Genomic DNA, 25,949 nt, shown 5'->3' on the forward strand with positions numbered 1-25,949 from the left:
ACGGGGCTCCACCCATGCCCTCTGCCCTCAGCTCACGCGACTCCCTTTGCCCAGCCACCTTTTATTTCCCTGAACAAGCGGGGCCTCTTCGCCCCTCTGAGCCCTCCCTTGGGCCCACAGCATCAGAGGCTCTCCTCAGGAACCGCGGTGTGCCCTGTGCCCATGACGATGGCCGAGCTGCCAAAAGACCCCTTTCTCAGGTGGGGAGTGTGAGGCGCAGGGAAGCTGGAGTTCACTGAGGCTAAACTGTGGTTAGGCAGGTGTGCATAATGGCCTCCCAAAGAAGCCAATGCCTAATTCCTGGAACCTGGGGATATGTCACCTTACACAGCAAAGGGACGTTGCAAATAGAATTTAAGTGAAGGATCTGAGATGGGGAGACTGTCCTGGGGGGCCCAATGTAATCACAGGGGTCCTCATATGTGAAAGAAGGAGGCAGGAGGATCAGAGTTAGAGAAGGAGATGTGATGATGAAAGCAGGTGCTGCAGAGAGATAGTTGGGGGAGGGGGGGTGGGAGAAGGAGGGGGAGTGATGGCGGAAGGAAGGAGGGGGAGACTTGGACATGTTAGGTTACTGGCTTTGGAGACGGAGAAGGTGGGACACCTGGGTGTCTCAGTGGGTTTAACGTCCCACTTTGGCTCAGGTCATGATCTTGCGGTTCCTAAGTTCGAGCCCTGTGTCGGGTTCTGTGCTGACAGCTCAGAGCCTGGAGCCTGCTTTGGATTCTGTGTCTGCCTCTCTCTGCCCCTCTCCCGCTCAGCTCTGTCTCTCTCTCTCTCTCTCAAAAAAACGATCATTAAAAATATTTTTTTGAAGATGGAGAAAGGAGCCACGAGCCAAAGAATGTAGGCAGCCTCTAGAAGCTGGAAAGGGCAAGCAAACCGACTCTTCCCTAGAACCTGCCTACACCATGCATTTAGCTCAGTTAGACTCCTTTTCACACTTCTGACCTCCAGAACTTTAAGAGAATAAATCTGTGTTGTTTTAATAAGCCAGTAAATTTTGGGTAATTCATAATTGGGAAACTAATACAGCAGAAGACTGGACTTTGGCTTTGTACCCAAAGGTCTTTCCACATCTCTAGGAAGGGAGCCAGAGTGGCTCACAGGGCAGCACAGGAGGAGCCCCAGAGAGACACGGGCTCTAATTCTGGCCTGGCACTGACTCACTGTATAAGTGAGGCCCCCCTTGTCCTGGAGCCGCAGTCTCCCCATTTGCAAGGGACTGGAGTCCATTACCTGTAGGTCCCCCCAGCTTTCACATTCTAGGATGTTACTTACGGGTCCACTCTACACATTGACCCCTAAACTTCTACCGTGGGACAAGCTGCTATTTCCTAACACTTCCAAGAGGGCCTAGCTGAATGATGGGACAGCTGTCTCCAGGGGCAGACAGACCTGCAGGTGCACCCAGCCTTTACTGCTTCATAGCTGTGAGACCTGGGAAAGGTGCTTAACCTCCTGGAGCCTTGGTGTCCTCACTTGGAAAATATGGATAATATGGTTGTTGGGGATTAAAAAGGATCAGCATGTGATATGCTCGGCACTGTGCCTGGCATTTAGAAAGTGTTCAGCAAGGGGTGGTGGTGGTGATGCTGGTTCTTGCTGACCACGGGGTGCTAGGCTTGAGGGAGAGAGCAACTCTGTTCACCCCCAGCTGGCAGGAACACCGCACAGAGGTGGCCAGCTGGGAGGGCCCTGAGCTGAGGCTCTGAGACAGCTTGGGAGGAGCTGTGCTTCCGGTTGGGGATGTTTGCCCTGGTTCCCCTGCAGTGGACTTTTAGGGGGAGGTGGTGGTCCCGAGTAGGGTGTGTTGGCGAGGGGTCACTAGGTCAGCCACTGGGACCTGCCCAGGTCACTTGTACTTACTCAAATGGGTCGCTTGGGTCAGCTTTCTGAAGTTCTGGAGGAATCGGTATCCGTTTATAGTACATCTCCCAGTCAAAGGCGCCCCGCATGGCATCGCCCGCCTGCGTTTCGTACCGAAAGTCATCGTGGTCGATCACGTCAATCATCGGGCACACAATGGTCTTGCGGTTCCGGGCGATGCGGTCTGAAGAAGCCAAGAGATGCCCATTACGGAGGCAGGACAGGGCAGCAGCTAGGTCCACGACCCTGCTCTGCAGCTTACTCACATTCTTAACCTGTTCCCTGAGTGACTTCTCCGAATGCTTGAGTTTGAGAATCCCAAGAGCAAGGGAGAGGGCAGGCTTTAAGAAAGATGGACCAGGGCTCCCATCCCAGTCCTGCTACCTGCGAGCTACATAAACAATGTCTCTGAGCCCCAGTGTTCTCCTCTGTGAAATGGGGAGAAGAGGTTCAGCACCACAGGCTGGTAGGAGGACGGGATATGACGACAGTTCGAGGTATCCAGCACGGTCGCCTGTAATGGTCAGCGCCATTGCAGAGAGAGATTAATTTCCTTCTGGGAGGGCTCCTGTTCTGGCCCTGTCAGGCTCCGCATTCTGGGTCCTAAGCTTGACTCGTGGCTGAAGTAGCCAGGCACAGCAGCTCCTCAAAACTTCTCAGCTATGGTCAGTGAACAAGTGGTCCTCCTTGCGAGAGAGTTTAGCTCGCTTTTTCCAACAGCCAGAACTACTGAGGAGGGCATGTACTATCCCACGAACTCCTCCTGACTGATGTACAAGCAAAGCCTGGCAGACCTCTGCCCTGCAGGAATGCTACAGGCTAGGTGATTCAAGATGGCAAGGGCAGTCCTTAGCCAGATGGCTTTTTACGGTCCCCGTTAAGCCAGGGAGAAGCTGATTCTATACAACGCACTCTGCCCAACCTACCAACCAGAATTTTAAGCTTTGGTTTGTTCTGTTCTTCGATGTTCCTTCTGCCAAGAAGCCGTGGCTGCAGCTTGGGGGTGCCAGTGATAAAGGGGCCAGTGGGCTGTGCTGGGGTGCCTGGCTGCTTGGGCCAGCAGTCAAGTTCAAGGGTGGGAATGTGGAGTCTGGTAGGGCCAGTGCAGGCTGGCATCTGCCTGGGGCTTGGGCTTCATCAAGTACTTTTTTCTTCCAGGAGAGAAAGCAGCATTCTTGCCCTTTCCTAAACTGCAAGACAACAATCCATAGATGGGTCATTAAATTGATCGAGTGTGTGTGTGTTTGTGTGTGTGCATGTGCATGTGCATGTGTATAATGAACCAAGAAAGAATATTGAATGTCAGGGTGCATTCCACCTGATAAGAAAAAGTACTTTTTCAGGAAACAGGTTTCCGTTATATTGCATGGGTGTGTATCTGTGTCCTGGATTGAGATATCCAATGTATTTCTAACTGTGGCACATTGGTTTAAAAAGTCTGAGAAGTGCTGCTTTCGGCAGTGTGCCCTCTGGGCTACCAGTGCCCGATGTACCCATGGTGTGTTTAAAAAACTGCCAGGGCTGCTCCTGCCCCAGGTGCACCGAATCAGAACCTGTGGGGGCAGAGCTTGGGTCTGCCTTGTGAACAGGCTCCCTAGGGGTTCTAATGAAGTCGAAGAAACTTCTCCAGGGAAAGATCTAGAGAGGAGCCTCCCTTCCTAATTACAATTATTCATGCCCATGCAGGGGATTTCACTTCTGGAGAGGCTTTGGGCCATGGCTCTGCTGCAGGCTGGCTGAGAGCGGGAGGTGTGACGGGTCAAGGCTTAGCATCAGAGAGGCAGCATTCCAGGGTGCTGCGCTCACTTGGGGACAGAATGCCCAGGTCCCAACCCTGGCTTTGTCACCTACAAGCAGTATAACCTTGACAAAGGTTATCTGATGCCTCTGAAACCTCGCTTCCCTGCCGACAAAATGGAGGACGACAGCACCTGTCTCATGGGGTTCCTGCGAAGACCGAGGGGGAAGGTGGGGCCAAGATGCTTAGCTCAGACTCTCGCACATTCACACATCCCGTTAGTGCTCCGCGGACATTGCTGTGACCAGGATTGCCGAAAGAAGCTCAGAAGCTGAGCATCTTCCTCATTCTCTTTGCTCTTTAGTTTTCTCATTTGTTCTACGTGGATAATAAGGCCTGGCCTGTCTACATTCCCATGTAACTGTCAAGTTCAAAAGTGGCTGTGGCCTAAAAAGCCAAGGGACTAGCAGAGCCATGATGATGATGATGATGATGATGATGATGATGATGATGATGGCAGAAATGAGGATAAACAGTGGCTTTCCTTTGCGGGGCTGAATCCTTCTCTCTGGCTCAGGAATGCCTCATCTGCACAGAAGGCAGAGAGAGCTGTGCATGGAGGTGTTAATGGTTTTGAGACAAAGCCCTGATGCGCTCTGTCGGCTGCTCATATTAACAGGGACAGACTTTTGCATCTACACCATTGGTTCACATTTCTATTGGAAAAAGAAAAAAATAAAAAGAGGGAGAATGTTTCCTCCATGTATTCTGCAGATTATGAAAATTACCCTCATATATTTCCATAGAAACAGAGTTAAGGGCTATTTAGACTCCCAGCTCAGCTTTGTGGCCCTCCACTTCGAGTCACTGAATGACCCAACAAATGAGTTGTTCCTTCAGCACTATAAATTAGGTGATTTATGGTGAGACTTTTTTCTTTCTCTTTTTCTTTTTCTCTTTCAGTAATGAGAGGCAGATGCAGAGATCTCTTGGTTTAATTAAATATGGAGTTTGCCAGAAAATCTGGGTTATATCCTTTTCCTAACCCAGTGGGATCCTGGACCCTTGGGATCAGCAGTGTATCATCTAATACTGAAGTTCCATGCTGATCTGCGTTAGAAAACAAATTGGCTGGATTAGCCCATTCAACCGTGTGGGTTTTGCTTTCTGTTCTCACCTCTGCCTGATGGTCTAACCAGTGCTCGTCCAAGTGTGGTCCTCGGACCAGCAGTGCTGGCACCACCTGGAAGTTGGTTAGAAATGCAGCTTCTCAGACCCTACCCCAGACCTCTCCAATCAGAAACTCTGGGGTGGGGTCCAGCACTCTGTGCTGGTGAGTCTTCCAGGTGATTCTGACACAGGCTCAAGTTGGCCCTGAACTTCAGTCTCCTTTGCTTCCTGAGCTTTCTGTTATGGTGAACATCCCCATTCATTTGTGAGTTTTAATTTCTCCCTGGATTGATAACGCTTCTCCAATCTGTCTCTGGCCTGTCCCTCACCTGATTCCCAGTCTCAGTAGGACATTTCCTCTTTGATGTCCACCTGTTAGCACCAGCTCATCACCTTCCACAAATCTGAACTCCGCAGAATTCAGACCTGCTTCTTAAATTTTTTTTTTTTTCAAAGTTTATTTATTTTTGGGACAGAGAGAAACAGAGCATGAACGGGGGAGGGGCAGAGAGAGAGGGAGACACAGAATCAGAAACAGGCTCCAGGCTCTGAGCCATCAGCCCAGAGCCTGACGCGGGGCTCGAACTCACGGACCGCGAGATCGTGACCTGGCTGAAGTCGGACGCTTAACCGACTGCGCCACCCAGGCGCCCCCAGACCTGCTTCTTCAACAAGCTTTGAGGCACCTCACTGCCCAGCATCCAATCCTCTTGTCTCCCTTCTGTCCACATGGCTATGATGGATGACTTCTGGATCATGCTGCCCCGTCCACAGCCCTTTCCTGATAGCTGCTGGAAACTCTCCAGAGAGGAAATGTATTTAGGGAGGCAGTGGGATTTCTGACCATGGACAAAATTTGGGGCCAGAGAGATGGTAACTTTGACACTTATGACCCAAGGGAACAATATTGAGTCACTCAGTATCTCCAAACCTCAGCTTCTTCTACTATGAAATGGGGACACTTTTGACCTGGCATGGTTTTGTGAGGACTGGAGATAATGCTTATCACTTCCCTGGCTCAGTAGCAGGGCACTGAATGTTAACTATTCTAAGTTGCTAGGATAATGTCCCTCCACAATGTGGCTCCTACAGCAGACAGCCTTGACTTGCTTTCCAATAAAACTTGAACTAATCTGGGAGAGGCAATCATGTAACTAGACTGTAGTGTGCTGTAGGACTTTGGGTAAGTCATTTCCCCTCTCAGCTTCCTTCTCTGTAAAACGAAGGGACAGGACTCGAATGGATTTTTAAGGTCTCTGTGAGCATTCCTGAATCCCTTGTGGCACCTGGCATTGGATGGCAGCATCTCAAGCAGTCAAGAGAAGCCTTGTGGATGATCCCTGCAGAAGGCTGGGGCCCACCTTGCCTTGGGAGGGTCTCTTACCGAGCAAGGGGGGGAGCCAGTTGACATTGGCTTCACAGTGTGAGTCTAAGAATGTGATGACATCCCCAGTTGCTGCAGAGGCCCCCAGCATCCGGGTCCTTATCAGCCCTTCCCGCTTCTTGGTTCGAAGAATTCTCACACTGGGGAAGAGGGCCATATAGTCTTCAAGTGGCTTCTTCAAGTGCTCTGTGAGAGAGACAGAAGAAGACAGATGGACAGATGGGTTAGAACAGCTGCTCAGTAATCACTCTTGTGACTGCTCCCTTACGTGTGCACCATATTTTATAGTTTATTTTTTTATTAAAAAAAATTTTTTTAATGTCTATTTATTTTTGACAGAGAGAGAGAGAGAGACAGAGCATGAGCGGAGGAGGGGCAGAGAAGAGAGGGAGACACGGAATCTGAAGCAGGCTCCAACCTCTGAGCTGTCAGCACAGAGCCTGATGTGGGGCTCGAACCCATGAGCTGTGAGATCATGACCTGAGCCAAAGTCGGACGCTCAATCGACTGAGCCACCCAGGCGCCCCTGTACTTTATAGTTTAGACACAGCTTTCCCATACAATGCCTCATGGGACCTTTCAGATATGGCCAACGAGGACAGGGACCACCACCTGCATGCTGTAAATGGGGACTCCGAAGCTCAAAGAAGTCCAGGGATAGTGCCAGACCTGGAACACACAGAGATCATCTGCGTGAGAGTGTGGGCAGTGGTGGTTTATGCTTGGCTGATACCTCTTCCCTCATTTTCTGGAATCAGCACTCTGATTTTTCTTGGTGAAATTGCCCCTCCCATTTTCCATCCATTATACTTTGGTGGGGCTCACCCACCCCTGGATCCAAGGGGGAGGAGCAGGTAGGATGGGCCTGACCAATCAGGGCATTCCATTTCCTTGCCTACAGTGATTGGTTCAGGAATGGCCATGTGACCCGAGTTGATCCAAATAATGAATCCTGAGAAGTATTTTTTTTTTTTTTTTTTTCAGAACTACTGAAAAACCAGGCCCTTTCTTCTCATTAGAGTTGCTAAGTTGGCTGGCCATAAATCTGGAGCTGCTGGTGACATCTTTGGCAAATGAGGTGATAAGAGTTGGGGGAGGGGCAGTTCTGCTGACATTGAAGTAAACATGTAAAAAGAATCCAGAGATGGAAATTATTCTGATGGCATTTTGATTCCCCAGATCCCTCTGTGCCTAAAGCAGATAGACTCCTAAATGTTCTTACTACACACGAAACAAATTCCTCTTCTTGCTTATGCTAATGTGGGTTGGGTTTCTATCCTGTGCCTGGTAAAGTCGTTCTGAACAAATCTCAAAAATTATCTCTTTTTACTAAAAAAGTCCCAGCCTTAACACTGGTGTCTCTTTAGTTTAATCAGGGTTAGAGCACTTTATGAAAAATCTAGTATGGCTACAAAAAAAGTCCTAACGTTTATACCACACTTAATGATGAAATAGCGAATGCTTTTATCCAATGATCAGGATAAAGGCTGTATTCTCTCTCATCACTTCCATTCAGCATTGTACTAGAACTCCTAGCCAGTGCAACTGGCAAGATAAAGAAATAAAGGCATAAAGATTGGGAAGAAAAAGGTAACAGTATCTTTACCTGTAGATGACATGATTATTTACATAGAAAAATCCTAAGAAATCTACAAAGAAGCTAGCAAGATTTCAGGATACCGGTTTAAATGTTGATTTAAAAATTAGTTGTATTTCTAAGTACTGGCAGATAAAAAAAAATTGGAAAATTCAATTTAAAATAGTAAGCATACAATTTGCAATTTAACAAAAGAAGTAAAATCTGTATACTTTGAAACTGCAAAAACACTGTTGAAAAATATTAAAGACTAAAATAAATGGAAAGACAGTCTGTGTTCATGGACTGGATGACTTAATATTGTTAAGATGGCAATACCTCCTATGTTGATCTACAGATTCAGTGAGATCAAAATCACAGCTGATCTTTGCAAAAATTGACAATTGACAAGCTGATCCTAAAATTTATGGAAGAGATCAACAGATCCAGGATAGCTAAAAATCTTTTGATTACTTACACATGAACATTTACAGCAATACTACTCACAACAGCCAAAGATTGGAAATAACTCAAGCTTCCATCACCTCATGAATGGATAAACAACTATGAAATATATTCATACAATGGAATATCACTCAACCATAAAAAGGAATGAAGTACTGATACATGGTACCATGCAGATGAACCTCAAAACATTACACCAAATAAAGGATGCCAGCCACAAAAGGTCACATGTTGTATCATTCTACTCATATGAAATTCCAGAATAGGTAAATTTATAGAGCCAACAAACAAATTAGTGATTACCAGAGACTGGGGTAGAGAGAGATGGGGAGTGACAACTCAATGGGTATGGTGTTTCCTTTTGGAGTGATAAAACATTTTGGAACCAAGTGATGGTTGCACAACATTGTGAATGTACTAAATGCCAGTGAATTGTATACTTTAACATGGTTAATTTTTATGTTATGTGAATTTTACCCCAATTAAAAAAAAATGGGTAAAAGATCTGAATAGGCACTTCTCCAAAGGTGATATACAAATGGCCGATAAACACATAAAAGGATGTTCAACATCCTTAGTTACCAGGGAAATGCAAATCAACACCACAGTGAGATACTACTTCACATCCACTAGGATGGCTATAATGCACAACTCAGATAATAAGTGTTGACAAGGATGTGGAGGATAAGAATCTCTATATACTGTTGGTGGAAATGTAAAATGGTGCAGCCACTTTGGAAAACAGTCTGGCAGTTCCTCAGTTAAGCACAGTTACCATATTACCCAGTAATTCCATTCCTAGGTGTACACCCAAGAGAAATGAAAACACACATCCACCCCAAAATGTGCGTACTAGTGTTCATAGCAGCAATATTCAAAATATCCCCATATTGAAAACCATAGAAATATCCATCAATTGATGAATGAGTGAACAGAACGTAGTATATCCACACAATGGATTTTATTATTCCACAATAAAAAAGGAAAGAGCGATTAAGACAATATGGATGAACCTTAAAAAGAGTATTCTGTGTTAAAGAAGTCAGACACCTAAGACTAGATATTATATGGTTCTATTTATATGAAATTTCTAGAAAGACAAAATTACAGGGACAGAAAGGAAGTCAGCAGTAGTCTAGAGCTAGGTTGGGAGTGGGGACTGATTACAAACAGGCACAAGGGAACTTTCTGGAGTGATGGAAATATTCTAAAACTGTATTATAGTGATCATTTTAAAACTGTATAAACTGACCTAAGAACTGAACTGCAGATTTAAAATGGGTGATTTTTGTGTTATGCAAATTATACCTGAATAAGGTTGTTAAATGGAAAAAAATGTATTTCTATATCCTGGCAAAGAACAATTGGAAAGTACAATAAAAATACCATTTATAATAGCTTCATATAGCTAAAGACCCAAATAAATGGAGAGATAAATCATACATATAGACTTGAAGACTCCATATTGTTAAAGAATCAATTCTCCTCAAATTCATCTATAGATTCAACATAATCCCAATGAAATCACAGCAGGTTTTGAAATTGACAACTTTCAAAGAACCTAAACTGTGAAAACAAAAACAATCTTAAAAAAGAATAAAGTTGGAGGACTCACTGATTTCAAAACTTATTACAAAGTCAGAATAATCAAAACAATGTAATACTGGCAAGGAATAAACATACCAATAGAACAGAATAGAGGAGCCAGAGGTATACCTATCTATATATATGTCATTGACTGACTGGTTTTTGACAAGGGCACCAAGGCAAATTCAATGAGAATATAAGAGAATTTTTAAAATGTGCAACAAAACAAATGAGCAAAGGGAAAAAAGAAAGACAAACCAAGAAACAGATTTAACTATAAAGAACAAACAGATGGTTACCAGAGGGGAGGTGGTGAGGAGATGGGTGAAATAGGTGATGGGGATCAAGAGAACATTGGGGGCACCTGGGTGGCTTAGTTTGTTAAGCGTCCAACTCTTGATTTCAGCTTGGGTCACAATCTCATGGTTAGTGGGTTTGAGCCCCTGTTGGGCTTTATGCTGATAGTACAGAGGCTGCTTGGGATTCTCTCTCTCCCTCTTTCTCTCTGTCCTGCTCTGTCTCTCAAAATAAATAAGCATTAAAATAAAGAGCACACTTATGATGATGATCACTGAGTAATGTACAGAATTGCTGAATGGCTATGTTGTGCACCTAAAATTACCATAACACTGTATGTTAACTATACTGGAATGGAAATAAAAAACTTGAAAAAATAAAACAGCTAGCATAACTGGATAAACACATGAAAAAAGATGAACCTCAACCTCTACCTCCTACCATACACAACAAATAATTTTAGATGGATAGCAGGTTTAAATATAAAGGCTAAAGTTATAAGGTTTCTTGAAGAAACATAGGAGAATATTGTTGTAAACTTGGGGTAGGAAAAGATCTCTTAAGACATAAAAAGCACTAACCCATAAAAGGGAAGACTGGTAAATTGGACTTGATTAAGAACTTGCTCTTCAAACTTTGCTCATCACAACACATCAAAGACATCAGTAAGAAAATGACAAGGCAGGCAACAGTCTGGGAGAAAATATTCATAATACATGAATCTGACAAAGGACTTGTATCAAGAATATGTAATGGATTCCACCAAAGTCAATAATAAACAGATGACCAACTTAAAACTAGGCAAAAAGCTATGAAACATTTTTACAAAAATACATTTCACAAAAGAATTGATATACAAATAGCCAACAAGCATATGAAAAGATGTGACTCAAATTAAAAGCCTGAGATGCCATTTGCTATACATTCCCCAGGGAGAGGAGTTAAGATGGTGCAAGAGTAGGGGGGCTCTAAGTTTGCCTCATCCCTCAAATACAGCTAGATAAATATCAAATCATTCTAAACACCCAAGAAATCAATCTGAGGGCTGAGAGAACAAAACCACAAGTCTACAAGTAGAAAAACGACTACTTTGTGGAAGCTTCTTTTAACAAGCAGATCAAAGCACATAGATCTAGGGTTTGTTTCTTCTTCTTCTCTGGACAAAATGACAAGATGGAAGAACTCATCCCAAAAGAAAGAACAGGAAGTTGGAGCATGTGGGTGGCTCAGTCAGTTAAGTGACTGACTTCGGCTCAGGTCATGATCTCACAGCTCATGGGTTTGAGCCCCGCATCAGGCTCTGTGCTGACAGCTGGGAGCCTGGAGCCTACTTTGAATTCTGTGTCTCCCTCTCCTTCTCTGCCCCTCCCCCACTTGCATGCGCTCTCTCTCTCTCTCTCTCTCTCTCTCTCTCTCAAATAAATAAACATTAAAAAAAAAGAACAGGAAGTAGAAGCAATAGCCAGGGATTTAATCAATACAGATATACAGATAGAAGTAAGATCTCTGAACTTGAATTTCAAACAACAATTATAAGGATACTATCTGGGCTTGAGAAATGCATAGAAGGCACTAGAGAATCCCTTAAAAGAACTTTTAGTTCTTTTAGATTAAAGAACTAAAAACTAGTCAGGCTGAAATTAAAAAAACTATAATCAAGATGTAAACCCAAATGGATGCCATAACAATGAAGATGAACAAAGCAGAGGAGAGAATCTGTGATACGGAAGATAAAACTATGAAAAATAATGAAGTTGAAAAGAAGAGGGAAAGAAAGGTAATGAATCATGAAGGTAGACTTAGAGAACTCAGCAACTTCTTAGAGCAATAATATTTGTATCACAGGAGTCCCAGAAGATGAAGAAAGAGAAAAAGGGGCAGAAGGTTTATTTTAGCAAATTACAGCTGAAAACTTTCCTATCTGGGGAAGGATACAGACATTTAAATCCAAGAAGCACAAAGAAGTCCCATGAAATTCAACAAAAGCTGGCTATATGACCTAGACATATCATAGTCAAATTCACAAAATACACAGACAAGGAAAGAATCCTGAAAGCAGCAAGGGAAAAAAAAGTCCTTAACCTACAAGGGAACACAGATCAGGTTTGCAGCAGACCTATCCACAGAAACTTGGCAGGCTAGAAGGGAATGGCAGGATATATTCAATGTGCTCAATGGGAGAAATATACAACCAAGAATACTTTATCCAGCAAGGCTGTCATTGAGAATAGAAGGAGAGATAAAATGTTTCCCAGCAAACAAAAACTAAAGGAGTTTGTGACACTAAGCCAGCTCTGCAAAAAATATTAGAAGGGACTCTTCAAATGGGGGGAAAAAGACCAAAAGCAATAAAGACTAGAAAGGAACACAGAACATCACCAGAAATACCAATTTTATAGGTAACACAATAACACTAAATTCGTACCTTTCAGTAATCACTCTGAATGTAAATGGTCTACATGTTCCAGTCAAAAGACACAGGGTATAAGAATGGATTAAAAAAACAAGACCCATCTATATGCTGCATAGGAGACTCATTTTAGACCTAAAGACACCTGATTGAAAGTGAGGGGATGGAACACTGGAGTAGCCATGCTTATGTCAGACAAATTAGATTTTTTTTTTTGAGTGAAAAGCCTTTAGTTTAATGATACTCTGCCTCTTTTTTTCTTTTTCAATATATGAAATTTATTGTCAAATTGGTTTCCATACAACACCCAGTGCTCATCCCAAAAGGTGCCCTCCTCAATACCCATCACCCACCCTCCCCTCCCTCCCACACCCCATCAACCCTCAGTTTGTTCTCAGTTTTTTAAGAGTCTCTTACGCTTTGGCTCTCTCCCACTCTAACCTCTTTTTTTTTTTCCCCTTCCCCTCCCCCATGGGTTTCTGTTAAGTTTCTCAGGATCCACATAAGAGTGAAAACATATGGTATCTGTCTTTCTCTGTATGGCTTATTTCACTTAGATAACACTCTCCAGTTTCATCCACGTTGCTACAAAGGGCCATATTTCGTTCTTTCTCATTGCCACGTAGTACTCCATTATGTATATAAACCACAATTTCTTTATCCATTCATCAGTTGATGGACATTTAGGCTCTTTCCATAATTTGGCTATTGTTGAAAGTGCTGCTATAAACATTGGGGTACAAGTGCCCCTATGCATCAGTACACCTGTATCCCTTGGGTAAATTCCTAGCAGTGCTATTGCTGGGTCATAGGGTAGGTCTATTTTTAATTTTCTGAGGAACCTCCACACTGTTTTCCAGAGTGGCTGCACCAGTTTGCATTCCCACCAACAGTGCAAGAGGGTTCCCGTTTCTCTACATCCTCGCCAGCATCTATAGTCTCCTGATTTGTTCATTTTGGCCACTCCGACTGGCGTGAGGTGATATCTGAGTGTGGTTTTGATTTGTATTTCCCTGATGAGGAACGATGTTGAGCATCTTTTCATGTGCCTGTTGGCCATCTGGATGTCTTCTTTAGAGAAGTGTCTATTCATGTTTTCTGCCCATTTCTTCACTGGGTTATTTGCTTTTCGGGTGTGGAGTTTGGTGAGCTCTTTATAGATTTTGGATGCTAGCCCTTTGTCCAATATGTCATTTGCAAATATCTTTTCCCATTCCGTTGGTTGCCTTTTAGTTTTGTTGGTTGTTTCCTTTGCTGTGCATAAGCTTTTTATCTTCATAAGGTCCCAGTAATTCATTTTTGCTTTTAATTCCCTTGCCTTTGGGGATGTGTCAAGTAAGAGATTGCTACAGCTGAGGTCGGAAAGGTCTTTTCCTGCTTTCTCCTCTAGGGTTTTGATGGTTTCCTGTCTCACATTCAGGTCCTTTATCCATTTTGAGTTTATTTTTGTGAATGGTGTGAGAAAGTGGTCTAGTTTCAACCTTCTGCATGTTGCTGTCCAGTTCTCCCAGCACCATTTGTTAAAGAGACTGTCTTTTTTCCATTGGATGTTCTTTCCTGCTTTGTCAAAGATTAGCTGGCCATACGTTTGTGGGTCTAGTTCTGGGGTTTCTATTCTATTCCATTGGTCTCTGTGTCTGTTTTTGTGCCAATACCATGCTGTCTTGATGATTACAGCTTTGTAGTAGAGGCTAAAGTCTGGGATTGTGATGCCTCCTGCTTTGGTCTTCTTCTTCAAAACTACTTTGGCTATTCGGGGCCTTTTGTGGTTCCATATGAATTTTAGGATTGCCTGTTCTAGTTTCGAGAAGAATGCTGGTGCAATTTTGATTGGGATTGCATTGAATGTGTAGATAGCTTTGGGTAGTATTGACATTTTGATAATATTTATTCTTCCAATCCATGAGCAGGGAATGTCTTTTCATTTCTTCCTATCTTCTTCAATTACTTTCATAAGCTTTCTATAGTTTTCAGCATACAGATCTTTTACATCTTTGGTTAGATTTATTCCTACGTATTTTATGCTTCTTGGTGCAATTGTGAATGGGATCAGTTTCTTTATTTGTCTTTCTGTTGCTTCATTGTTAGTGTATAAGAATGCAACTGATTTCTGGACATTGATTTTGTATCCTGCAACTTTGCTGAATTCATGTATCAGTTCTAGCAGACTTTTGGTGGAGGCTATCGGATTTTCCATGTATAGTACCATGTCATCTGCAAAAAGCGAAAGCTTGACTTCATCTTTGCCAATTTTGATGCCTTTGATTTCCTTTTGTTGTCTGATTGATGATGCTAGAACTTCCAACACTATGTTAAACAACAGCGGTGAGAGTGGGCATCTGTCATGTTCCTGATCTCAGGGAAAAAGCTCTCAGTTTTTCCCCATTGAGGATGATGTTAGCTGTGGGCTTTTCATAAATGGCTTTTATGATGTTTAAGTATGTTCCTTCTATCCCGACTTTCTCAAGCGTTTTTATTACGAAAGGGTGCTGAATTTTGTCAAAGGCCTTTTCTGCATTGATTGACAGGATCATATAGTTCTTATCTTTTTTTTTTATTAATGTGATGTATCACGTTGATTGATTTGTGAATGTTGAACCAGCCCTGCATCCCAGGAATGAATCCCACTTGATCATGGTGAATAATTCTTTTTATATGCTGTTGAATTCGATTTGCTAGTATCTTATTGAGAATTTTTGCATCCATATTCATCAGGGATATTGGCCTGTAGTTCTCTTTTTTTACTGGGTCTCTGTCTGGTTTAGGAATCAAAGTAATACTGGCTTCATAGAAGGAGTCTGGAAGTTTTCCTTCCCTTTCTATTTCTTGGAATAGCTTGAGAAGGATAGGTATTATCACTGGTTATGGGTCTGTTCAAGCTTTCTATTTCCTCCTGATTGAGTTTTGGAAGAGTGTGGGTGTTTAGGAATTTGTCCATTTCTTCCAGGTTGTCCAGTTTGTTGGCATATAATTTTTCATAGTATTCCCTGATAATTGTTTGTATCTCTGAGGGATTGGTGGTAATAATTCCATTTTCATTCATAATTTTATCTATTTGGGTCATCTCCCTTTTCTTTTTGAGAAGCCTGGCTAGAGGTTTGTCAATTTTGTTTATTTTTTCAAAAAACCAACTCTTGGTTTCGTTGATCTGCTCTACAGTTTTTTTAGATTCTATATTGTTGATTTCTGCTCTGATCTTTATTATTTCTCTTCTTCTGCTGGGTTTAGGCTGCCTTTGCTGTTCTGCTTCTATTTCCTTTAGGTGTGCTGTTAGATTTTGTATTTGGGATTTTTCTTATTTCTTGATATAGGCCTGGATTGCAATGTATTTTCCTCTCAGGACTGCCTTTGCTGCGTCCCAAAGCGTTTGGATTGTTGTATTTTCATTTTTGTTTGTTTCCATATATTTTTTAATTTTTCTCTAATTGCCTGGTTGACCCACTCATTCTTTAGTAGGGTGTTCTTTAACCTCCATGCTTTTGGAGGTTTTCCAGACTTTTTCCTGTGGTTGATTTCAAGCTTCATAGCATTGTGGTCTGAAAGTATGCATGGTATAATTTCAATTCTTGTATACTTATGAAGGGCTGTTTTGTGACCCAGTATATGATCTATCTTAGAGAATGTTCCATGTGCACTCGAGAAGAAAGTATATTCTGTTGCTTTGGGATGCAGTGTTCTAGATATATCTGATCCAATGTATCATTCAGGGCCCTTGTTTCTTTATTGACCGTGTGTCTAGATGATCTATCCATTTCTGTAAGTGGAGTGTTAAAGTCCCCTGCAATTACCACATTCTTATCAATAAGGTTGCTTATGTTTTTGAGTAATTGTTTTATATATTTGGGGGCTCCGGTATTCGGCGCATAGACATTTATAACTGTTAGCTCTTCCTGATGGAAGGGCATTATTATATAATGCCCTTCTTCATCTCTTGTTACAGCCTTTAATTTAAAGTCTAGTTTGTCTGATATAAGTATGGCTACTCCAGCTTTCTTTTGGCTTCCAGTAGCATGATAAATAGTTCTCCATCCCCTCACTCTCAATCTAAAGGTGTCCTCAGGTCTAAAATGAGTCTCTTGTAGACAGCAAATAGATGGGTCTTGTTTTTTTATCCATTCTGATACCCTATGTCTTTTGGTTGGCTCATTTAATCCATTTACATTCAGTGTTATTATAGAAAGATACGGGTTTAGAGTCATTGTGATGTCTGTATGTTTTATGCTTGTAGCGATGTCTCTGGTACTTTGTCTCACAGGATCCCCTTTAGGATCTCTTGTAGGGCTGGTTTAGTGGTGACGAATTCCTTCAGTTTTTGTTTGTTTGGGAAGACCTTTATCTCTCCTTCTATTCTAAATGACAGACTTGCTGGATAAAGGATTCTCGGCTGCATATTTTTTCTGTTCATCACATTGAAGATCTCGTGCCAATCCTTTCTGGCCTGCCAGGTTTCAAAAGAGAGATCAGTCATGAGTCTTATAGGTCTCCCTTTATATGTTAGGGCACATTTATCCCTTGCTACTTTCAGAATTTTCTCTTTATCCTTGTATTTTGCCAGTTTCACTATATGTCGTGCAGAAGATCGATTCAAGTTACATCTGAAGGGAGTTCTCTGTGCCTCTTGGATTTCAATGCCTTTTTCTTTCCCCAGTTCAGGGAAGTTCTCAGCTATTATTTCTTCAAGTACACCTTCAGCACCTTTCCCTCTCTCTTCCTCCTCTGGGATACCAATAATGCGTATATTATTTCTTTTTAGTGTATCACTTAGTTCTCTAATTTTCCCCTCATACTCCTGGATTTTTTAATCTCTCTTTTTCTCAGCGTCCTCTTTTTCCATAATTTTATCTTCTAGTTCACCTATTCTCTCCTCTGCCTCTTCAATCCCAGCCGTGGTCATTTCCATTTTACTTCGCATCTCGTTTAAAGCGTTTTTCTCCTCCTCCTGACTGTTCCTTAGTCCCTTGATCTCTGTAGCAATAGATTCTCTGCTGTCCTCTATACTGTTTTCAAGCCCAGCGATTAATTTTATGACTATTATTCTAAATTCACTTTCTGTTATATTATTTAAATCCTTTTTGATCAGTTCATTAGCTGTTGTTATTTCCTGGAGATTCTTTTGAGGAGAATTCTTCCATTTGGTCATTTTGGATAGTCCCTGGAGTGGTGCGGACCTGCAGAGCACTTCCCCTGTGCTGTGGTGTATAACTGGAGTTGGTGGGTGGGGCCGCAGTCAGACCTGATGTCTGCCCCCAGCCCACCGCTAGGGCCACAGTCAGACTGGTGTGTGCCTTCTCTTCCCCTCTCCTAGGGGTGGGATTCACTGTGGGGTGGTGTGGCCCGTCTGGGCTACTTGCACATTGCCAGGCTTGTGGTGCTGGGGATCTGGCATATTAGCTGGGGTGGGTAGGCAAGGTGCACGGGGGCAGGAGGGGCAGGCTTAGCTTGCTTCTCATTTGGTGATCCACTTCAGGAGGGGCCCTGTGGCACCGGGAGGGAGTCAGACCCCCCGGCGGATGGATCCACAGAAGCACAGCGTTGGGTGTTTGCGCGGAGCAAGCAAGTTCCCTGGCAGGAACTGGTTCCCTTTGGGATTTTGGCTGGGGGATGGGCGAGGGAGATGGCACTGGCAAGCACCTTTGTTCCCCGCCAAACTGAGCTCTGTCATCTCGGGGCTCAGCAACTCTCCCTCCGGTTGTCCTCCAGCCTTCCTGCTTTCTGAGCAGAGCTGTTAACTTATGACCTCCCAGATGCTAAGTCCCGCTTGCTGTCGGAACACACTCCGTCTGGCCCCTCCGCTTTTGCAAGCCAGACTCGGGGCCTCAGCTTGGCCGGCGGGCCGCCCCTCCGCCCCGACTCCCTCCCGCCAGTCCGTGGAGGGCACACCGCCTCTCCGCCCTTCCTACCCTCTTCCGTGGGCCTCTCGTCTGCGCTTGGCTCCGGCGACTCCGTTCTGCTAATCCTCTGGTGGTTTTCTGGGTTATTTAGGCAGGTGTAGGTGGAATCTAAGTGATCAGCAGGACGCGCGGTGAGCCCAGCGTCCTCCTACACCGCCATCTTCTGCCCTCCCGATTGAGACAAATTAGATTTTAAAGCAAAAACTAACAAGAGATGACGAATGGCATTACATCATAATTAAGGGGTCTATTCATCAAGAAGATCTAACAATTGTAAATTCTTATGCCCCCAACTTGGAGACCCCAAGTATAAAAACCAATTAATAACAAACATAAAGAGACTCACTGAAAATACCATAATAGTAAGGGACTTTAACACCCCACTTACAGCAATGGACAGATGATCGAAGCAGAAAATCAACAAGGAAACAATGGCTTTGAATGACACACTGGACTAGCTGGACTTAACAGATGTATTAAAAGAACATTTCATGGTAAAGCAGCAGAATACACATTCTTTTCGAGTGTACATGGAACATTCTTCAGAATAGATTACATACTGGGTCACAAATCAGCCCTCAACAAGTACAAAAAGATGGAGATTATACCATGCATATTTTCCAAACACAATGCCATGAAACTTGAAGTCAGCCACAAGAAAAAATGTGGAAAGACCACAAATGGAGGATAAAGAAAATCCTACTAAAGAAGTAATGTTAACCATGAAATTAAAGAAGAAATAAAAAAGCACATGGAAAGACATGAAAATGAAAACATGACAGTCCAAAATCTTTGGGATGCAGCAAAGGCAGTCCTAAGAGGGAAGTATACTGCAATATAGGCCTACCTCAAGAAACAAGAAAGGTCTCAAATACACAGCTTAGCCTCACACCTAAACGAACTGGAAGAGGAACAGCAAATAAAGCCTAAAGCAAGCCTAAGAAGGTAAATAATAAAGATTAGAGCAGAAATAAATGATATAGAAACAAACAAACAAAAAACCAGTAGAACAGATCAACAAAACTAAGAGCTGGTTTCTTGAAAGGATTAATAAAATTGATAAACGCCTAGCTGACTTATAAAAAGAAATAAGAAAGGATCCAAGTAAATAAAATCACAAATGGAAGAGGAGAGATCACAACCAACACTACAGAAATACAAATAATCATAGGAGATTATTATGAAAAATTATATGCCAACAAACTGGGCAAACTGGAAGAAATGGACAATTTACTAGAAACATACAAACTACCAAAATTGAAACAGGAAGAAATAGAAAATTTGAATAGACCCATAACCAGCAAAGAAACTGAATCAGTAATCAAAAATCTGCCAACAAAAGTCCAGGGCAGATGGCCTCCCAGGGGAATTCTATCAGACATTTAAAGAAGAGTTAATCCTATTCTTCTCAAATTGTTCCAAACAACAGAAGTGGAAGGAAAAATCCCAAACTCCTTCTATGAGGCTAGCATTACCTTCATTCCAAAACCAAAGACCCCACTAAAAAGGAGAGTTACAGACCAATTTCCCTGATGAAAATGGATGCAAAACTCCCCAACAAAATAGTAGCAAATTGAATCCAACAGTACATTAAAAGAATTATTCACTATAACCAAGTGGGATTTATTCCTGGGCTGCAGGGATGGTTCAATATTCTCAAATCAATCGACGTGATATACCACATTAATAAAAGAAAGGATAAGAACCATACAATCCTCTAAATAGATACAGAAAAAGCATCTGACAAAATACAGCATCCATTCTTGATAAAAACCATCAATAAAGTATGGATAGATGGAACATACCTCAACATCATAAAAGCCATATATGAAAGGCCCAGTGCTAATATCATCCTCAATGGGGAAAAACTGAGACCTTTCCTCTATGATCAGGAACAAGACAGGGATGTCCACTCTTCACCATTACAGTTTAACATAGTACTGGAAGTCTTAACCTCAACAATCAGACAACAAAAAACAAATAAAAGGCATCCAAATCAGTAAGGAAGAAGTCAAACTTTCACTATCTGCAGATGACATAATACTCTATGTAGAAAACCTGAGGGGCACCTGGGTGGCTCAGTTGGTTTGGCGTTTGACTTTGGCTCAGGTCATGTTCTCATGGTTCACGAGTTCACGCCCCGCATTGGGCTCTGTGCTGACAGCTCAGAGCCTGGAGCCTGCTTCGGATTCTGTGTCTCCCTCTCTCTCTGCCCCTCCCCCACTCACACTCTGTCTCTCTCTCAAAAATAAAAATCAAAAACTAAAGAAAAGAAAACCTGAAAGACTCCACCAAAAATTGCTACAACTAATACATGAACTCAGCAAAGTTGCAGGATATAAAATCAACTTATAGAAATATGTTGCATTTCTGTACCCTAATAACAAAGCAGCAGGAAAAGAAATCAAGGAATCAATCTCATTTACAATCATACCCAAAACCATAAGGTACCTAGGAATAAACCTAACCAAAGAGGTAAAAGATCTGTACTCTGGGGGTACCTGGATGGCTCAGTCAGTTAAGTGTCTGACTTTTGATTTTGGCTCATGTCATGATCTCATGGTTCATGGGTTCAAGCCCTGTGCTGGGCTCCACGCTGACAGTGCAGAGCCTGCTTGGGATTCTCTCCCTCTCCCCCCCTCTCTCTCTCTGGTCCTCCCTGACTTGCATGTACTCTCTCTCTTTCTCAAAATAAGTAAACTTAAAAAAAAAAAATTCTGTGCCCTGAAAACTATAGAACACTAGTGAAGGAAATTGAAGACGACACAAAGAAATGGGAAAACATTCCATGCTCATGGATTAGAAGAGCATTATTAAAATGCCTACACTACCCAAAGCAATCTCCCCATTTACTGCCATCCGTATCAAAATACCACCAGCATTTTTCACGGAGCTAGAACAAACAATCCTAAAATTTTTATGGAACAACAAGAGACCCCAAATAGCCAAAGTAATCCTGAAAAATAAAAGCAAAGCTGGAGGCATCATGATTCCAGACTTCAAGCTATATTACAAAGCTACAGTCATCAAGATGGTATGCACAAAAACAGACTCAGAGATCAATGGAACAGAATAGAAAACCCAGAAATGGGTCCACAACTATATGGTCAACTAATATTTGACAAAGCAGGAAAGAATATCCAATGAAAAAAAGACAGTCTTTTCAACAAATGGCGCTAGGAAAACTGGACAGCAACATGCACAAGAACGAAACTGGACCACTTTCTTACACCACACACAAAAATACACTCAAAATGGATGAAAGACCTAAATGTGAGGTAGGAAACCATCAAAATCCTAGAGGAGAACACAGACAGCAACTTCCTTGACCTCAGCCATAGTAACTTCTTACCAGACATGTTGCCAGAGGCAAGGGAGACAAAAGCAAAAATGAATTTTTGGGACTTCAAAATGAAAAACTTCTGCACAGCGAAAAAAACCAATCAACAAAACTAAAAGGCAGCCCATGGAATGAAGGAAGAGATCTGCAAATGACACCTTGGATAAAGGGTTAGTATCCAAAATCTATAAAGAACTTACCAAACTCCACACCCGAAAAACAAATAATCCAGTGAAGAAATGGGCAGAAGACATGAATAGACACTTTTCTAAAGAAGACATCCAGATGGCCAACAGGCACATGAAAAGATGCTCAACGTCACTCCTCATCAGGGAAATACAAATCAAAACCACACTGAGATACCACCTCACGCCAGTCAGAGTGGCCAAAATGAACAAATCAGGAGACTATAGATGCTGGCGAGGACGTGGAGAAACGGGAACCCTCTTGCACTGTTGGTGGGAATGCAAACTGGTGCAGTTGCTCTGGAAAACAGTGTGGAGGTTCCTCAAAAAATTAAAAATAGATCTACCCTATGACCCAGCAATAGCACTGCTAGGAATCTACCCAAAGGATACAGGAGGGCTGATGCATAGGGCACATGTACCCCAATGTTTATAGCATCACTTTCAACAATAGCCAAATTATGGAAAGAGCCTAAATGTCCATCAACTGACGAATGGTTAAAGAAGATGTGGTTTACATATACAATAGAATACTACTTGGCAATGAGAAAGAATGATATCTGGCCATTTGTAGCAATGTGGATGGAATTGGCGGGTATTAGGCTAAGTGAAATAAGGCAGAGAAAGACAGGTATCATATGTTTTTGCTCATATGTGGAATGTGAGAAACTTAACAGAAGACCATGGGGGAAGAGAAGGGAAAAAATAGTCACAAACAGAGAGGGAGGGAGGCAAATCATAAGAGACTCTTAAAGACTGAGAACAAACCAAGGGTAGATTGGGGGTGGGGGAGAGGGGAAAGTGGGTGATGGGCAGGGAGGAGGGCACTTGTCAGGATGAGCACTGGGTGCTGTATCGAAACGAGTTTGACAATAAATTACATTAAAAAATAATAAAATAATAATTATAACCCCACCCAAACAAAACAAAACAAAGAAGGCATCCAGGTGGCTAACAGAGACATGAAAAAATGCTCAACATCACATATCATCAAGGAAATACAAATCAAAACCACAATGAAATACCACCTCACACCTGTCAGAATGACTAAAATCAACAACACAAGAAACAACAGGTTTTGGTGAGAATGTGGAGAAAGGGGAACCCTTTCGTGCTGTTGGTGGAACTGGTGTGGCCACTCTGGATAACAGTATGGTGGTTCCTCAAAAAGTTAAAAATAGAACTACCCTATGGCCCAGCAATTGCACTGGTATGTACCCAAAGGATATAAAAATACAGATTTGACTTGGTACATGCATCCCAATATTTATAGCAGCATTATCAACAATACTCAAATTATGGAAAGAGCCCAAATGTCCACTGACTGATGAATGGACAAAGAAGATGTGGTATATTATATACAATGGAATATTACTCAGCCATCAATCTTGCCATTTGTAATGATGTGGATGGAGCTAGTTTGTTATGCTAAGTGAAATAAGTCAGTCAGAGAAAGACAAATACTATATGATTTCACTCGTGTGGAATTTAAGAAACAAAACAGAAAAACATAGGAGGGGAGAAAAAGAAAAAAGAGAGAGGGAAACAAACTGTAAGAGACTCTTAAAGACAGAGAACAAACTGAAGGTTGGTGAAGGCAGGGAGGTAGGGTATGGGTTAGACAGGTGATGGGCATTAAGGAGGGCACTTGTTATGATGAGCACTGAGTATTGTATGATTCACTGAATTCTGCTCCTGAAACCAATATTGCACTGTATGTTATCTAGAATTTATTTTATTTTTATTAAATATTTTAAACATTTATTCATTTTTGAGAGAGACAGAGTGAGTGGGGGAGGGGCAGAGAGAGAGGGAGACACAGAATCCGAAGCAAACTCCAGGCTCCGACCTGTCAGCACAGAGCCTGATGCGGGGCTCAAACCCACAGACCACGAGATGGTGACCCAAGCTGAAGTTGGACGCTTAACTGACTGAGCCACCCAGGTGCCCCTATGTTTATTTTTAAAATTACTTATTTATTTTTATTTGAGAAAGAGAGAGAGAAAGCACATGCGTGCAAGTGGGAGAGGGGCAGAGGAAGCAGGCTGCACGTTCAGCATGGAGCTCGATGTGGGGCTTGACTTTAGGGCTGTGACATGACCTAAGCTGAAATCAAGTGTCAGACACTTAACCGGCTGAGGCACCAGGTGCCCCAACTAATTAGAATTTAAATAAAAATTTAAAAAGAAAAAAAAATGCTAACCATCAACAAAACAGAACAAAATTAAAAACTACATTCCCCAGAATGGCAAAAAGTAAAGACAGGAACAATATCAGGTACTGAGGAAGAGGTGGGCAATTGTAACTCATTCCTTGCTGGAAGGAATACAAAGTGTACAACCACTTTAAAAAGCTGCTTCTTACAAAGGTAAAGAGGCAGCTGTCCTATGTCCAGCAATTCCACTTGTAGGTATTTAGAGAAACAGAAACATAAACGTGGAAAAACAATGAAATGTTTCACAGTGGTTTTATTCATAATAGTACCAACTAGAAACAACCTAAATGTCAGCAACAGGTGAAGGGATAAATGAATCGTGGTAGAGTCATACAATAGATTCCCTACTCAGCAACAAAAGGAGCAAATTTTAGTGTACCCAACCACACGGATGATTCAAAATTACTATGTTGAACCAAAGAAACCAGACACAAAAAATAACTCAGTGTATGATCATTTGCAGTTCATCAACAGCCAAAATAATACTCTCTGTCTCAGCTGGGAAAACTGAACTGAAAATCAGGAGAACAGGGCTCTCATGTCTGGCACAGTGGGCCCATCCTTGATTTCTTCTGGGCCTTGGTGCTGTCCCTGAATCACGGTTTGGACCAGGTCTTCTAGGGCCCAGGACCCAGGCTTCATGGAAGCCCAGTTAGCACATGACCAGAGCTACCAGGTGACCACCTTTCCTAACCCAGGCTGCTCTGAATTCACTGCATCCGGGCTTAGAGCTGGAAGGGCCCTCCTAAATCAGGGAGCACATTCGGATCACCTGGTGAGCCGGCTATAAATGCAGCTGCATTGGGCATCATCCCAGGGGACTGTGACCTGCTAAGCCTGGGGTGGCATCCAGCGTTTTTAGTTTCACTTGACCCACAAGAGATTCTGATGCACAGCCAGGCCTGGAAACTGTTGGAGTAGCTCAGTTTCTTTATTTTGTAGACAGAAAGCTGAGGTCCAGAGAAGGGAAGGACTCACCTTTGACATACACTTAACAGCAGGGCTGGGTTTCAAACCAGGGTCCCTTGGCTGCCTGGTTCAGAGCCCAATGACCCTTTTATTTTTCTAACTCCGTACAGAAATGTTTCACTTTCACTGTCACCTAAAGCAGATTATAATTTGCAAAGGAGCTGCACACATTTTATCTCGCTTGGTTCATAAAATCATACTCTACATCATGCTTCTTCCCACCCGACAGGTGAGAAAATGGATGTTCAGAGAAGCTAAGAAACTCGCCTGTGGTTGTATAGCCAGTAAATCGCGAGGTTTTCTACAGAGACATGATTTTTCCCCCTTTTATGTTTCCCCAAGCTCTTACAGTCATACGCTCTGATTTTTTTTTTTTGCCAGTTCTACTATCCCACTCTAATCTGTTTTTTTTTAAATCAACTCACCTTTTTAAATTAAAAAAAAAATTACTGAATTACGTTTACTTTAAAGGGAAATAAACATCATAAATGGAAAATTGATACCAAATGGAATCAAGAGTTAATGAAAAACCGAAACAAATAAAAATAAAACAATGTGACTCAATTTTAGGCAGATCTTCCTGCCCCTCCCTCCCACACTGGGAGCTCACGGTCTGCTTCTCTGTCAAGAAGGGAGACACGGGAAACCAACCGAGGCTCTCCATCCGAGGTAACCAGAAGACACAGACGGGAGTTGGAAAGAGAAAAACTCTCCACATGATTCAATGCGGCCTAATGCAAAGTCTCTGAACCAACTGAGATCATCTCAGGTGCCACTTAAAACCACTTTTGCACAGGACACTGCTCGAGTGGCTCGAAGGAAGTCTCCAGAAACTTCCACGACCTGAAGTGTG

At 42.6% G+C, this 25,949-nt stretch overlaps 1 protein-coding gene across 1 annotated transcript in view; it reads right to left on the bottom strand.

Moving 5' to 3' along the window:
• GALNT10 (polypeptide N-acetylgalactosaminyltransferase 10) overlaps positions 1 to 25,949 on the bottom strand; it is a 224,150-nt gene that overhangs the window by 35,747 nt on the left and 162,454 nt on the right. Inside the window, exons 5-6 of the mRNA XM_030328732.1 lie at positions 6,162 to 6,347; positions 1,870 to 2,053 (exon numbers count right to left, since the gene is read on the bottom strand). Coding sequence (XP_030184592.1) covers positions 1,870 to 2,053; positions 6,162 to 6,347 — 370 coding nt within the window. The remainder of the gene's footprint in view (positions 1 to 1,869; positions 2,054 to 6,161; positions 6,348 to 25,949) is intronic.

This window comes from Lynx canadensis, chromosome A1 (assembly GCF_007474595.2).
Source record: "Lynx canadensis isolate LIC74 chromosome A1, mLynCan4.pri.v2, whole genome shotgun sequence".
NCBI classification, from domain to species: Eukaryota; Metazoa; Chordata; class Mammalia; order Carnivora; family Felidae; genus Lynx; species Lynx canadensis.